The sequence below is a fragment of the Aureobasidium namibiae genome, assembly GCF_000721765.1.
Source record: "Aureobasidium namibiae CBS 147.97 unplaced genomic scaffold scaffold_6, whole genome shotgun sequence".
NCBI classification, from domain to species: Eukaryota; Fungi; Ascomycota; class Dothideomycetes; order Dothideales; family Saccotheciaceae; genus Aureobasidium; species Aureobasidium namibiae.
This window is the reverse complement of record NW_013581203.1, coordinates 1,053,712-1,064,957: the sequence shown is the minus strand read 5'-3', so window position 1 is coordinate 1,064,957 and position 11,246 is coordinate 1,053,712. Positions and strand designations below refer to the sequence as shown.

Sequence of the window (11,246 nt, the reverse complement as noted above, 5' to 3'; positions counted from 1 at the left end):
TCATAATTATGGTCCAGCATACAGAGATGGTTACACAAACTCCAGCCAGGGTGGGTTGGCTGCAGATCTGCTGTGCCGCAATGATAGCAGCCGAGCTGCATAAACAGAACGCGACCCCCAGCGACTCTTGGTCACAAAGAAACTTTTTTCTGCGACTCGTTTGGACAGAATATTACTTGCCCTTTTAATCGACAAGACTTTCATCTTATATGTTGCTCGCCAGACACAATCGCATTGGCTGGATCAAGCCATCGCTTTCCGTTTCCTGGACAACTGCGACAAATATACGCCGCATCTCCGATGACAGACGAGCGACTATACTGTCCAAACATCCCGAGCTGAGCGATCAGACAGCTAGGAAACGGAAGAGCGAGGAATATATCGACCGATGTGCCAAGTTGGGCCTGAGGCCGGACACAAACCTTCAAAAAGTCCGGCTCCCAGCAGTCCAACTCGAGCAATTTGTCCGCCTGAAATCAGAGGCTATGGCCGCCCGCTTGCTGGGGAGCGAACCGTCGGAGAAGCTGTCTCAACAGTACAGAGAGTGTAAACAATGGTTGAAAAACAACACGCCAAAACCTGAAGATCTGTATGAGGCAGAGAGAACTGCTGTCTTGAAACAGTTTCCCAATCTTACGATGGCAGCGATGAGAGATAATATCTTGAGGCAGTACGAGATCGAGAATAAGAAGATTCTGGTTCCAAGGAATGAACAAGAGACAGCCGATCAACCGAGAGAGTTCGTAGCAGGTACCACGCACGAAGAGAAGACACGATACTGTAACTTGGCGTTACAGTATGTTGTAATCCATCTGATTGACAATCCCGTCGCTTCGAAGTACGCACTCGACGAGTGGAAAGCAGACTTCAAACGCTGTCTACGTCGCAGAGCCATGGACGACTCTGAGCAGCTCAGGGTACAGTTTGTCAAAGCACTCGATCAGGGTGTTCAGATTGGATCTGCCCAGTCACCTCCCAAGCAGTTTGAGAAGTTCCTGCAGTCACGTCTGAAAGCACTTGCTGCAGAGGTGTTTCTGCCTGACAGTGATTCTGCTGAGCGCAAGAAGAGAAGGCACGAATTGCGGGCGGTAATCCTGGCTGATCTGGATGTGACTCAGACTCATATGAAGCAGAGGAAGGGCGGATGGTGGATTATTCCAAACCCACTTGCGGTATTTGAATGGATCGGCGCCATCTTCTAGTCTTTGTTAAGCTGTTGATCTGGGGTTTCTTTTCATGAATGCAGTCGCAAGAGGGGAGGAACGTTGACAGATTTTAAGGTTCAACTGCGGCTTCGAGGTCCTCAGATGGAACCGTGAGCTGCGATCCATGATACAGTAGATAACAACTTCCCCATGTGCGGCGTTCTATCACTCACACCATGCTCCCAAACGACACACAGGTGATGCCACGAAGATGCACAGTCCTTTTTATAGACGGTACAAGAAGTTACAGAGACGGGCTCTGTCGGCGATAAAATTTCAGTATACTACAACATATACCTGAACCCGTTTGCCTGTTGTACCGGCGTAGGCCCCGATCTACCTAAAGCCTTACCCTGATCCATCATTTGATTATGCCTCCTCAAATAAAAGTAAGTAGCAGTTGCGCTCGCAAAAGCCACCACCGCAGCACCCAGATTTACCGAAAAGGCAGCCACATATCGAGGAGAGTCGTAGTACAGATAACTTGTCCAGATATTCGGAGTGTTACAGATGGCATTGATGATGGCGATCGACGCAGCACGCTTGACTGCTGGTTGTGAAAGGGAGCCTGAGATCCAGGAAAGCTGGCAGATTGCAGAACTGTAGAAGCTCAGTGGCATTATGCACATGGCGAAGTAGCGAGCGCCAATATTGAGTGTGCTGACGGCAATGATATTCGCGAGGACTGTAATGATCAGCGGCAAGGCGATATGTAAGTAGCGCTCTCCCATCTGAAATCGTGGTCAACCATATTCGAGTAGCAAGGAGAGTGAACTAACCTTGTCGTTGTGGAAGCCATTGCAAAGCATAGCGACCACGCAGAGAAGGAACGGTGGTGCGGTCAACACATAAGTCAGGTTCCTGCCGAATCCCAAACCTCCGACTACAGTCGGGAAGAAGTTGTTCACCGCGGCCGCAGTATAAGTGGCATACAGAGTGCTGCACATAAGCCAAGTCTTTGGATCTCTCACTGCAAGCAAGAACCCTCGTAACGCTGTGACCTCATCAGAAGCATCCTGCTGTTTCAAATCTCTTTCGTAGTTCCACTTGAGCCAGTCCAGCTGCTGTTGCGAGAATGTCCAGATCTTCTTATTTGAGTTTGGAAGGTATAAAACGAAACTGTGGGAGTGTTAGACTGCAATTTAAGTTTTCTCAGGTACTTCGATCGCTTACATGAGGGCGAAGCCTATCGTGAGCACGCCCTCGATCAAGAAAAGCCACCTCCAGCCCTGAAGACCATGATGACCGTCCAATTTCAGTATGCCGATTGCCAAAAGTGTGCCGAAAGCGTTGCCGAGCTGTGAGCCTGAGTAGAGAATAGCAGTACGAAGGGCAACTGTACTGCTCAGCGATGTCTAGGAGCACCACGATCATGACCCAACTTACTCTGTTTCCTATTATAGAACATAGACAGATAGAAGAACGCTCCTGGAAAAAACACTGCTTCAACCACCCCCAGGCAAAACCTACAGGCGATAAGGCCGCCGTAGGATGATACTGCCGCTGTTGCAGCAGATACTGCACCCCAACCAGCAACTGCGCTACAGATCCATACAGCTGGCCACTTGATCTTGCTGAGAACCAGGTTCGAGGGGACTTGCATCAAGACTGGAAGCTTGTGTTAGTCTGATCGAACGCGAGGCTGAGAACGTACGTACTGTAGCCCACAAACAGAATGCTCACACATGTGTTATATTGCTGAATGGACATGTTCAGATCTTCCATTATGTTCGCCAGCTTGCTCGCGGCGATGTTCTGACGGTCCAGATAGTTCCTTTGGTTGGTAGTCAGCATTACTTGAAAGGTACTCGTAGTTTAGCAAACTTACAGGATGTACAGAACTGTTAGGGCAGGCATGACGATACAATCTAGTTTCAACGTCGTCCACTTCCCGATCTTGGTCAACTCTTGCTGACTGAGTTCGCGAAGAGACTCGGGAAGATCGTCAAAATCATGTTGACCATCTTGCACCTTGTCAAATTTTTCGACGTGCTGAATGGCGATCTTGTTCTCGTCGGCAGACATAGTTTTGTATTGTAGTATGATGAAGGGAAGGCAAGGAAGTAGGCATGCGTCAAGCCATGTACTTATGCTGTGATCACTTCGGAAATAATGGTCCTGATGGTGCTCTACCAAACCCCATGGGGTCCAGTGTCGATCATTCATCCTTACAAGCCGACCCCCAAATCTGGCCGCAGCAGATGGTGCGGGGTTCAAACTGACCCCCACGCAGCTACCAGCAGATACATACTCAGGTACTCTCGAAAGTCCAAGTCCAGATCCAGATTGTGCGGGAAGACCGCTATACTAAGAAATCGCCAGATCACCTCCAAACAGTTCTCGTAACAGTCATGTCTGGTGTATTGAGCCTCTTCTCGCTGCAGGACCGGACTGCCGTCATCACTGGTGGGACGAGAGGAATTGGCCAGTCGCTTGCGATTGCTCTAGCAGAGGCTGGGGCCGACATCGTGTTGATACAGAGAGACTCCGAGAATACTGCTACCAAGGAGCAGATCGAGAAGCTTGGGAGAAAGGCGACCATATACGAGGCAGATCTTTCCGATCAAGGCCAAGTTGGCGGGCTGATCAAGCGGATCGTGTCAGACGGCCACGACTTGAGCATATTAGTGAACTGCGGTGGCATACAAAGACGCCACCCTCCACATGAGTTTCCAGATGGCGATTGGAACGAGGTATGTGCGGAACCTCGCGTAGATAGAGGGCGACTGACATTTCGGATTCAGGTACTCCAAGTCAACCTCAACACCGTCTTCACACTGTGCCGTGATGTGGGAGCACATATGATGACACGAAAAGGGCCTCACCGTGGCTCAATCATCAATGTGAGTGCTTGACCGAAGATTATTGCCAAAGACCGTGCTGATGACTGCGAGATTGCATCTCTAGTCTCTTTCCAAGGAGGCCTTAACGTACCTGCCTATGCTGCAGCTAAAGGCGGAGTTGCACAATTGACGAAAGCGCTGTCAAATTCGTGGGCTGCACACGGCATCAATGTCAACGCTGTAGGTGTACTGGCAGAACAAAGCATGATACGGCATCATACTAATCAGCGTGACAGATTGCTCCTGGATACATCCACACTGATATGAACGATGCTTTAATCAAGGACGAAAAGCGTGCAGCGAGTATCTTAGAACGTATTCCTGCTGGACGATGGGGCTTGCCCGACGATTTTGCTGGTTCCATAGTATATCTTGCGAGTCGAGCAAGCCTGTATGTGTCTGGAGAAATCTTGACGGTGGATGGAGGCTGGATGGGTCGATAATTACCTGAAGTACAAAAAACACGATACGACGGACCGCAATGATCACCCACATCATGTTTCCTCAAAAACCCATGTGCATGACCAAAACATGTGTGAGCAACTGTGCTTCAGCATATCCATAACCACCTGCCAGCTAGGTGGTTGAGACGAAGTGAGCTTGTCCGGGTCTTTGCAGGCCGTGAGTGGGGGTCACAGGTCCAAGCATTTCAGAGCGGCATCATGAGCTCGGCCTATAAATCATGCGTCTCCCTCACCTGTTGTTATCACGAACTACACAGCATCCAGAATGGCACCAAAATCGACACAGGATTTCGATGCTACTGCATCCATACCAGCCTCTCGAGTCGAAGCAAAACTGGAAGCAGGCATCTATGTTCCAACTGTGGCTTTCTTCAAAGACGACGAGGAAGTGGACATAGAAACAACACGCAAGCATGCTCTGAGGTTGGCCAGCAGTGGCATAAAGGGCATAGGTCGGGACGCTGAGGTGCAAAGAACCATACACATGCTAACGTTGCGCAGTGACACACGGTAGCAATGGAGAAGCCGCACATCTCAGCCACGAGGAGCGGGTTCTCATCACTCGAACGACTAGGCAAGCACTCGACGAATCTGGCCACGGCCACATTGTCAAACTCATTGTGGGTTGCGGGGCGCAATCAACAAGAGAGACGATCAAGCTCTGCAAAGATGCGGCTTCTGCTGGCGGCGACGCAGCTCTTGTGCTGCCACCAAGTTACTTTGCCTCGCTGCTGTCGTCGAAACTTCTTCTTGACCACTACCGGAAGGTCGCTGAGGCATCACCAATCCCCATCTTGATCTACAACTTCCCGGCAGTCCAAAGTGGTATCGACTTGACGTCAGATCAGATCATCGAGCTGGCTCAACATCCTTCAGTCATCGGTGTGAAGCTCACTTGCGGCAACACTGGCAAGCTGGCTCGCATCGTGGCTGCTACGAAGAAGTCGGGTTTCTTGACGTTTGGAGGATCTTCTGACTTCCTCCTGCAGACATTGGCGGTCGAAGGCGCCGGGGTGATAGCGGGTTTGGGCAATCTCGCACCGGCGACGAATGTGCGACTGATGGAAGCATATGGGGCCGGCGATATAGAGCGAGCACGGGAGATACAAGCTGTACTGGCTGAAGCGGATTGGGTTGCGATCAAGGGCGGGTTCGTCGCTGTCAAGGTCGGCCTCAACCATTCGTTTGGATACGGCGGAGAACCAAGATCGCCATGTGCGATGCCTGAGTTGAAGGTGCAGTCAGAGATGAAAATTGGCTTCTCTCGACTCATGGAGTTGGAGCGCAGTCTTCAGAAGCCTCAGTAGGTAATTACATGCAGCGTCATGTATTCCATTGGCGAAGCTCCTTCATTCTCCTATGCCCGAATTATGTAACGCGTACAAATGTATGCACAATGGTTTCGAGAAGATCACAGGCATCCATCGAGATGCGATACAGTCTTCTCTCTTCTCGATGAACATTTCTAGTCTGGGATTTTTGTGCGTTTTGATTACGAGGATACCGCTCCAGCCCTCCAGATCTTTGGAGGAGGAGCGCGGGCTTCCACTCACCGTCAGACGCGTCAGTCCTTCTCTTCTCAATTTACATCGACGTGACAAGACAATTCTCGTCATGTGCGTACATGGCTGCTCATGCTGCCGGTGTCAATCAATAGTAGTCGACTACCAGAATATCTGCTCGCGAACATGATACTGCACTGCTGCAAACCTTGAATGTGTCACCTCACGAGTTGACACCCCCAAAACCTCCCGATGCCTCCACTCGCGGTGCTGCGGGGTCAACACACCTCGGGAACACCGCACATCTACCTGTCCCACATGTGGGGGTCACATTCACTCTTGCATCCTCTCGCAATCAACCGATCACGCAGTGTGTCATGATGGACACTCCACAGCTCAACGCATCACAGCAAAGACGCAAGAGAGCGAGTCGAAAAAACACCCCCAAACGCTTCAGATGCGATCATGAGGGCTGCACAAAGGTATGTGCATGTTCGGTTGCATTGCGTCTCGTATATTGACAGATCAGATTTACTCTCGAGCCGAGCATTTACAGCGTCATCAGTTGAATCGTGCGTCACATCGAATAAAGCCGGCTAAACCTCCTTGACATGAAACAGACAAGCCAAAGCAATTGTATCAATGCCAGGTTGAAGGTTGTGATCAAACCTTTGTGCGCCTTGACCTTTGCATGAGGCACCAAGCCAGACATGGCGAAGCTTCGATACCCAGAGATCAAGATGATGGCGCTGCAGTCTTTGAAAGCACATCCCAAAGTGCTGTAAACCTTGCTGCGGATACGAACCTGGATTTCCAGAATAATGCTGGGCCCGAATCGGTCGGCCCTCCATCTCTGACACCCGGATTCGGTGTCACAGATCCACATCAGAACATAGCTCTGGACGCAGGAACGCAAATGCTGGACTGGGGACAGAACGATCTGTCAGAGGACTATTCCAGACTCGCAGCAGCTTCTCCTCAGCGAGGAAATGGCAATTTTGTGACATGGTTGTTTGATAGCCCTGGCAGCCAGCAGCAGAACTTCGATCTTTCCAACTACTTGCCGTACGTGGATTTCGGTCTCGATTATTGCTCTCCGACCAACGACTTCTGGCAACTCGAATCCACCCAGGCAAGTGCCAACGCTTCCACTGTGAACCCTGTAGCTACAGCACCAGCGTCTAACGCGTTGTGCGAGAGTTCCAACGACTATGGACTGAAAGACTATGCCCGAGTGTCCACTAGATGCAGATCAAAGATTCTCAACAGCGTCAACTCGTTTCTCGAGAAGAAGCGCCCACCAGGACTGCGAGACACTGTTCGAGAGCAGGATCTGTTGTTCAGCGCTGATGAAGTGGATCTACCAAATCTGACAACGAAAGTTCTACATGACTGCTTGGATAGTTTTTGGTCGCGTGTGGCGATACAACTTCCTGTCGTTCATCAGCAAACTTTCTCGAGCGACGACTGCCAAGCGCTTCTTCTTCTCGCAATGCTTATGCTAGGCGCGGGCCAGATAGTGCGCTCACATCCAATCGGAACACGAAACGACTACCGCGTTTTTGCAGATCTTATAGCCATCAACCTGCGGTGGGAGATTTTCCCAGAAGCCGAACCTCCCATAACACTATGGGTTGCTCAAACACTTTTGTTGCTCGAGTTTTACGAAAAGCTGTTCTCATCTCGTCGCCTCCACGAGCGTGCGTACATCCATCACGCGTCAACTCTCGCTTTGCTGAGGCGGGGCAGTCCTATGGTCGGCCATGCTGAGGACGAAGAGCCCCCAACTCGTTGTCCCTCGCCAGGAGTGACCGCACAAAATCTCAATGGCCCATCCAAACAAGCTACCTGGTGGCGTCGCTGGGCACGAAATGAGTCCTGGCATCGAGTCGTCTTTGCGGCCCTACAAATGGACACACTACACGCCGTAGCCTTTGGACACGAGAGTTCGATCCTGCCTTATGAAATCAGACTTCCGTTGCCGTGCGATGACTCGATATGGGCTGCACAAAGCCCTGAGGATGTCTGGAGGTTGGAGGAAACATTCTCCATGCATGGCATCAGTCAGCAGCCCTTTCTGGATAGCCTCAAAAGATGCCTGCACGGGCACGAAGTCCATTCAAACCACGGTGCGCGAATTATCTTGGGTTCTGGTCTATTGAGTGTTGGCTGGCATATCCGACGCCGCGAGAGAAACCAACAGTTCTTGGAGTCGAACCCATCAGCCCACGAGCAAGAGCGTTGGAGGTCTCTACTTCTCAACGCGTACACCCATTGGTGTCAGAGTTTCCAAAAAGCGCTCGAGAAGTCAAGAGCGCATAGTCGAATTCTTGTCAGCGACAAGGATGTAGTTTTCGATCCATCAATCCTATATCGTCTGGCATTGATCACTTCCCACGTGGACATTCTGGACACTCAACTTCTCGCGGGTTACAAGCGTTTGCTTGGGCGTAAGATTACGGATAAGGATCACCTTGCTTGTGCAACAAGAATGCGTAATTGGGCGGCCACCAACTCGTCCAGAGTGGCTGTCTCTCATGCTTTCTGGCTGCTTGACGAGACACTTCTGGACAAAAACTTGGTGTCTCGCAGTCAACCACTCAGCCATGTTACGACAAAGCACTATACTTGCCGCACTGATGCATCTATATATCGTCCTTGGATCTTGTATCTGGCCGCGTTAACGATATGGTCGTACCAATACGCTTCGGGTCATAGGCCTTCACAGATCATATCGCAAGGACTTGATGCTGATCAATCATCAGGGCAAATCCTTGCTTACAGCTACATTCGGAGATGTGCTGAGTCAGGCATCGACGGCTTTCCAGGCCAGATGTCTGTTCAGGGATGTGGTGCAATCTGCAAGCTCCTGGCTCAAGATTTTGCGTCTGCTGAGTGGGAGTTGCTCTTAGAAGCCTCCAAAATACTCGACTCGTGCGCAACCACGATCCTGGAAAGAGCTTGAAGTGACAGCATAGAGGCAGCTTCAAGCACATATGGCAGGAAGATGTTGTCTAAAACGACATCTCAATCCTAGCTCTCACATGGCTACACGTCATCAAAGTATGGAGGAAAGAATAATATTTTTTCGCATTGTTTGCTATGCCCAAACTCTGTCTACCACTCTCTGATGGAGCCATCGGGCCCAAAGAACTCTTTTGGCTGCCACGGTTGGGTCTCGGCGGATATCTTGCGAATCATCTCCTCATCCACCTCGATTCCCAGTCCTGGTCCAGTAGGAGCCTTGACATGGCCACCATCAATTCCGAATACTGACTGGTCCTTCAAGTACGTGTTGAGATCAATATCACCTGCTTCTGTGTTATAGTGCATACCAAGACTCATTTCCAGGATGACAAAGTTTGGTGTGGAAAGCCCGATGTGCAGCGATGCAGCCTAGCATAGAATGGTCAATCTGAGAAGATGTCCGGTTTCGTCTGGGGTCAAGATCGTTACTCACAAAAGCAATGGGACCCAAGGGACAGTGCGGTGCACTGTGAAATGTCAGCACACGTGCTTGAGTCAAAGCTGCTAGCAGTACGACTGACATCGCAACATCGTATGTTTCCGCCATATTTGCGAGGCGCTTCGTCTCTGATATGCCACCAGCATGAGCGATATCGGGCTGGAGAATATCGATCACTCCTGCTTCGAAGAAAGGCTTCGCGTCCCAGCGATGGTACAATCTCTCCCCAAGCGCAATCGGAATGCTTGTTTGTGCTGCCAACTGCTTGAGGGCTTCTGGGTGTTCCACCCTACCAAATTTCTAGTCAGTATATTACAAGCACACTCTCAGAGATGTTCTTACAAAATTGGCTCCTGAAGTGACGCAGATGTTAGCATCATTATCTATACAGATTACAGCTTCACTTACTTCGATGAAGAGTGGGCGGTATGGCTCCAAAGCTTTTGCCAGCTGTTTAGCCATTGGACGATGGAGTCGACCGTGGAAATCAAGACCAGCGTTCAGACCGAGGCCCTTGACAATCTTCAAACGCTCGACTGTCGCGTCCAGTACTGCTGCATCATCAAGCCAGCCGATGTCTTCTGTAGCATTCATTTTGACACAAGTCAATCCCTGTTCTTTTCTTGCCTTTCTGGACACTTGTTAGCGAGACATTACTTATTTCGTTGATGAATTCACTGACGCAGCGTTCTCTATGTCAGCAGGTCTATCGCCGCCAATCCAGCAGTATACCTGACACTTTTCTCGAACTTTGCCGCCTAGCAACTCATAGATCGGGACGTTTAACCTCCGTGCTGTGCTTGTTAACCTGGCGTTCATCTCATCGTGCTAGCAGACCAGCAGTTTCTCACCTTTGAGGTCCCATAACGCGATATCGATACCGGACAATGCGCTCATAAAGACAGGTCCCCCTCGATAGAAGCCTATTTGACGTGGTCAGAATGGATTTTTGGTCTTGATCATCGATTCCTGTCATACCGAGTCTCCAAATCTACAATCAAACGCGTTGTTAGATATTGTAGCCTACCATGGCTCGAGCGGAGGAACTTACCAATTGCCAGATGTGTTCAATGCGGCTTTCATCAGTTAGCAAAAAGTTCTTGTGTTTGGCGACATGGTGCACACTTCGCATCCTGCCCAATTAAGCGAACAATGATCTCGTCCAGCGCTCCTTCGACAGCCAGAGTATGACCTTCCAGAGTTCCTTCTCCCCAGCCGACGACGCCATCCTCATCAGTGATCTTGACAAAGAGCCAGCGTGGCTTTACTCTGAAATACTCGATGAGCTTAATTGGTGCCATGTTGATTGATATGTTGTTGGTGCAGAAGGCAGCTTGGTATCAAGTCCGGATGTAGTTTCCTCGGCTTCATGTTCTTATACGAATCGTGATCAGCTCTTTTCAGATGCCGAGATCAGGATTCGGTATGTATTGTGACGACGTCGGGGGATATTTTGGAGGAGCGAGCCCCGCAGATCTGCGTGGGGGTACCGGGGTCGCTTTGGGGGGTCCACCATCGTGATCCGATAATCTTGATTGACGGACTCTTTCTTCCTTCATCCCTGCGATCCTCGAAAGGAGACCCAGAGCGATGTCAGTCGCTATGGAAAGGCACAAAGATGGTCGCCTGGCTCTGATCGCATCTCGATGGACACTGTACAGCTCATTGAATGTACTGTGCATTTAGCTATGATACTTTTGCACAGGGAAAGGACCCCCGAAAGGTTGCAGTTGCTCTTTCCATCATAGAGGGTCTCTTTGGCTGCC

The 11,246-nt window shown here is 50.3% G+C and overlaps 6 protein-coding genes across 6 annotated transcripts; 4 read left to right on the top strand and 2 right to left on the bottom strand.

Moving 5' to 3' along the window:
- Nucleotides 1-209: 209 nt before the first annotated feature.
- On the top strand, nucleotides 210-1,202 carry M436DRAFT_72000 (uncharacterized protein; the record flags this gene model as incomplete). The annotated part of the gene is made up of 1 exon (XM_013573290.1): nucleotides 210-1,202. One exon carries the CDS (start codon nucleotides 210-212, stop codon nucleotides 1,200-1,202), a length of 993 nt encoding a protein of 330 aa, XP_013428744.1.
- Nucleotides 1,203-1,489: 287 nt separating this feature from the next.
- M436DRAFT_71999 (retrograde regulation protein 2) lies at nucleotides 1,490-3,230 on the bottom strand (the record flags this gene model as incomplete). Its single annotated transcript, XM_013573289.1, has 6 exons — nucleotides 1,490-1,936; nucleotides 1,985-2,324; nucleotides 2,379-2,541; nucleotides 2,592-2,813; nucleotides 2,864-2,979; nucleotides 3,034-3,230. The coding sequence occupies 6 exons, from the start codon at nucleotides 3,228-3,230 to the stop codon at nucleotides 1,490-1,492; spliced, it is 1,485 nt and encodes a 494-aa protein (XP_013428743.1).
- A 326-nt stretch (nucleotides 3,231-3,556) lies between these two features.
- On the top strand, nucleotides 3,557-4,491 carry M436DRAFT_43515 (putative 2-deoxy-D-gluconate 3-dehydrogenase; the record flags this gene model as incomplete). The annotated part of the gene is made up of 4 exons (XM_013572956.1): nucleotides 3,557-3,898; nucleotides 3,950-4,052; nucleotides 4,080-4,228; nucleotides 4,285-4,491. The coding sequence occupies 4 exons, from the start codon at nucleotides 3,557-3,559 to the stop codon at nucleotides 4,489-4,491; spliced, it is 801 nt and encodes a 266-aa protein (XP_013428410.1).
- Nucleotides 4,492-4,777: 286 nt separating this feature from the next.
- M436DRAFT_44341 (aldolase) lies at nucleotides 4,778-5,819 on the top strand (the record flags this gene model as incomplete). Its single annotated transcript, XM_013573118.1, has 2 exons — nucleotides 4,778-4,964; nucleotides 5,014-5,819. 2 exons carry the CDS (start codon nucleotides 4,778-4,780, stop codon nucleotides 5,817-5,819), a joined length of 993 nt encoding a protein of 330 aa, XP_013428572.1.
- A 572-nt stretch (nucleotides 5,820-6,391) lies between these two features.
- M436DRAFT_44028 (uncharacterized protein) lies at nucleotides 6,392-8,979 on the top strand (the record flags this gene model as incomplete). The annotated part of the gene is made up of 3 exons (XM_013573054.1): nucleotides 6,392-6,496; nucleotides 6,544-6,586; nucleotides 6,635-8,979. 3 exons carry the CDS (start codon nucleotides 6,392-6,394, stop codon nucleotides 8,977-8,979), a joined length of 2,493 nt encoding a protein of 830 aa, XP_013428508.1.
- A 152-nt stretch (nucleotides 8,980-9,131) lies between these two features.
- On the bottom strand, nucleotides 9,132-10,781 carry M436DRAFT_62958 (mandelate racemase/muconate lactonizing enzyme family protein; the record flags this gene model as incomplete). Its single annotated transcript, XM_013573217.1, has 10 exons — nucleotides 9,132-9,410; nucleotides 9,475-9,508; nucleotides 9,563-9,769; nucleotides 9,823-9,833; nucleotides 9,889-10,111; nucleotides 10,163-10,274; nucleotides 10,332-10,403; nucleotides 10,459-10,471; nucleotides 10,532-10,556; nucleotides 10,606-10,781. The coding sequence occupies 10 exons, from the start codon at nucleotides 10,779-10,781 to the stop codon at nucleotides 9,132-9,134; spliced, it is 1,152 nt and encodes a 383-aa protein (XP_013428671.1).
- Nucleotides 10,782-11,246: the final 465 nt, after the last annotated feature.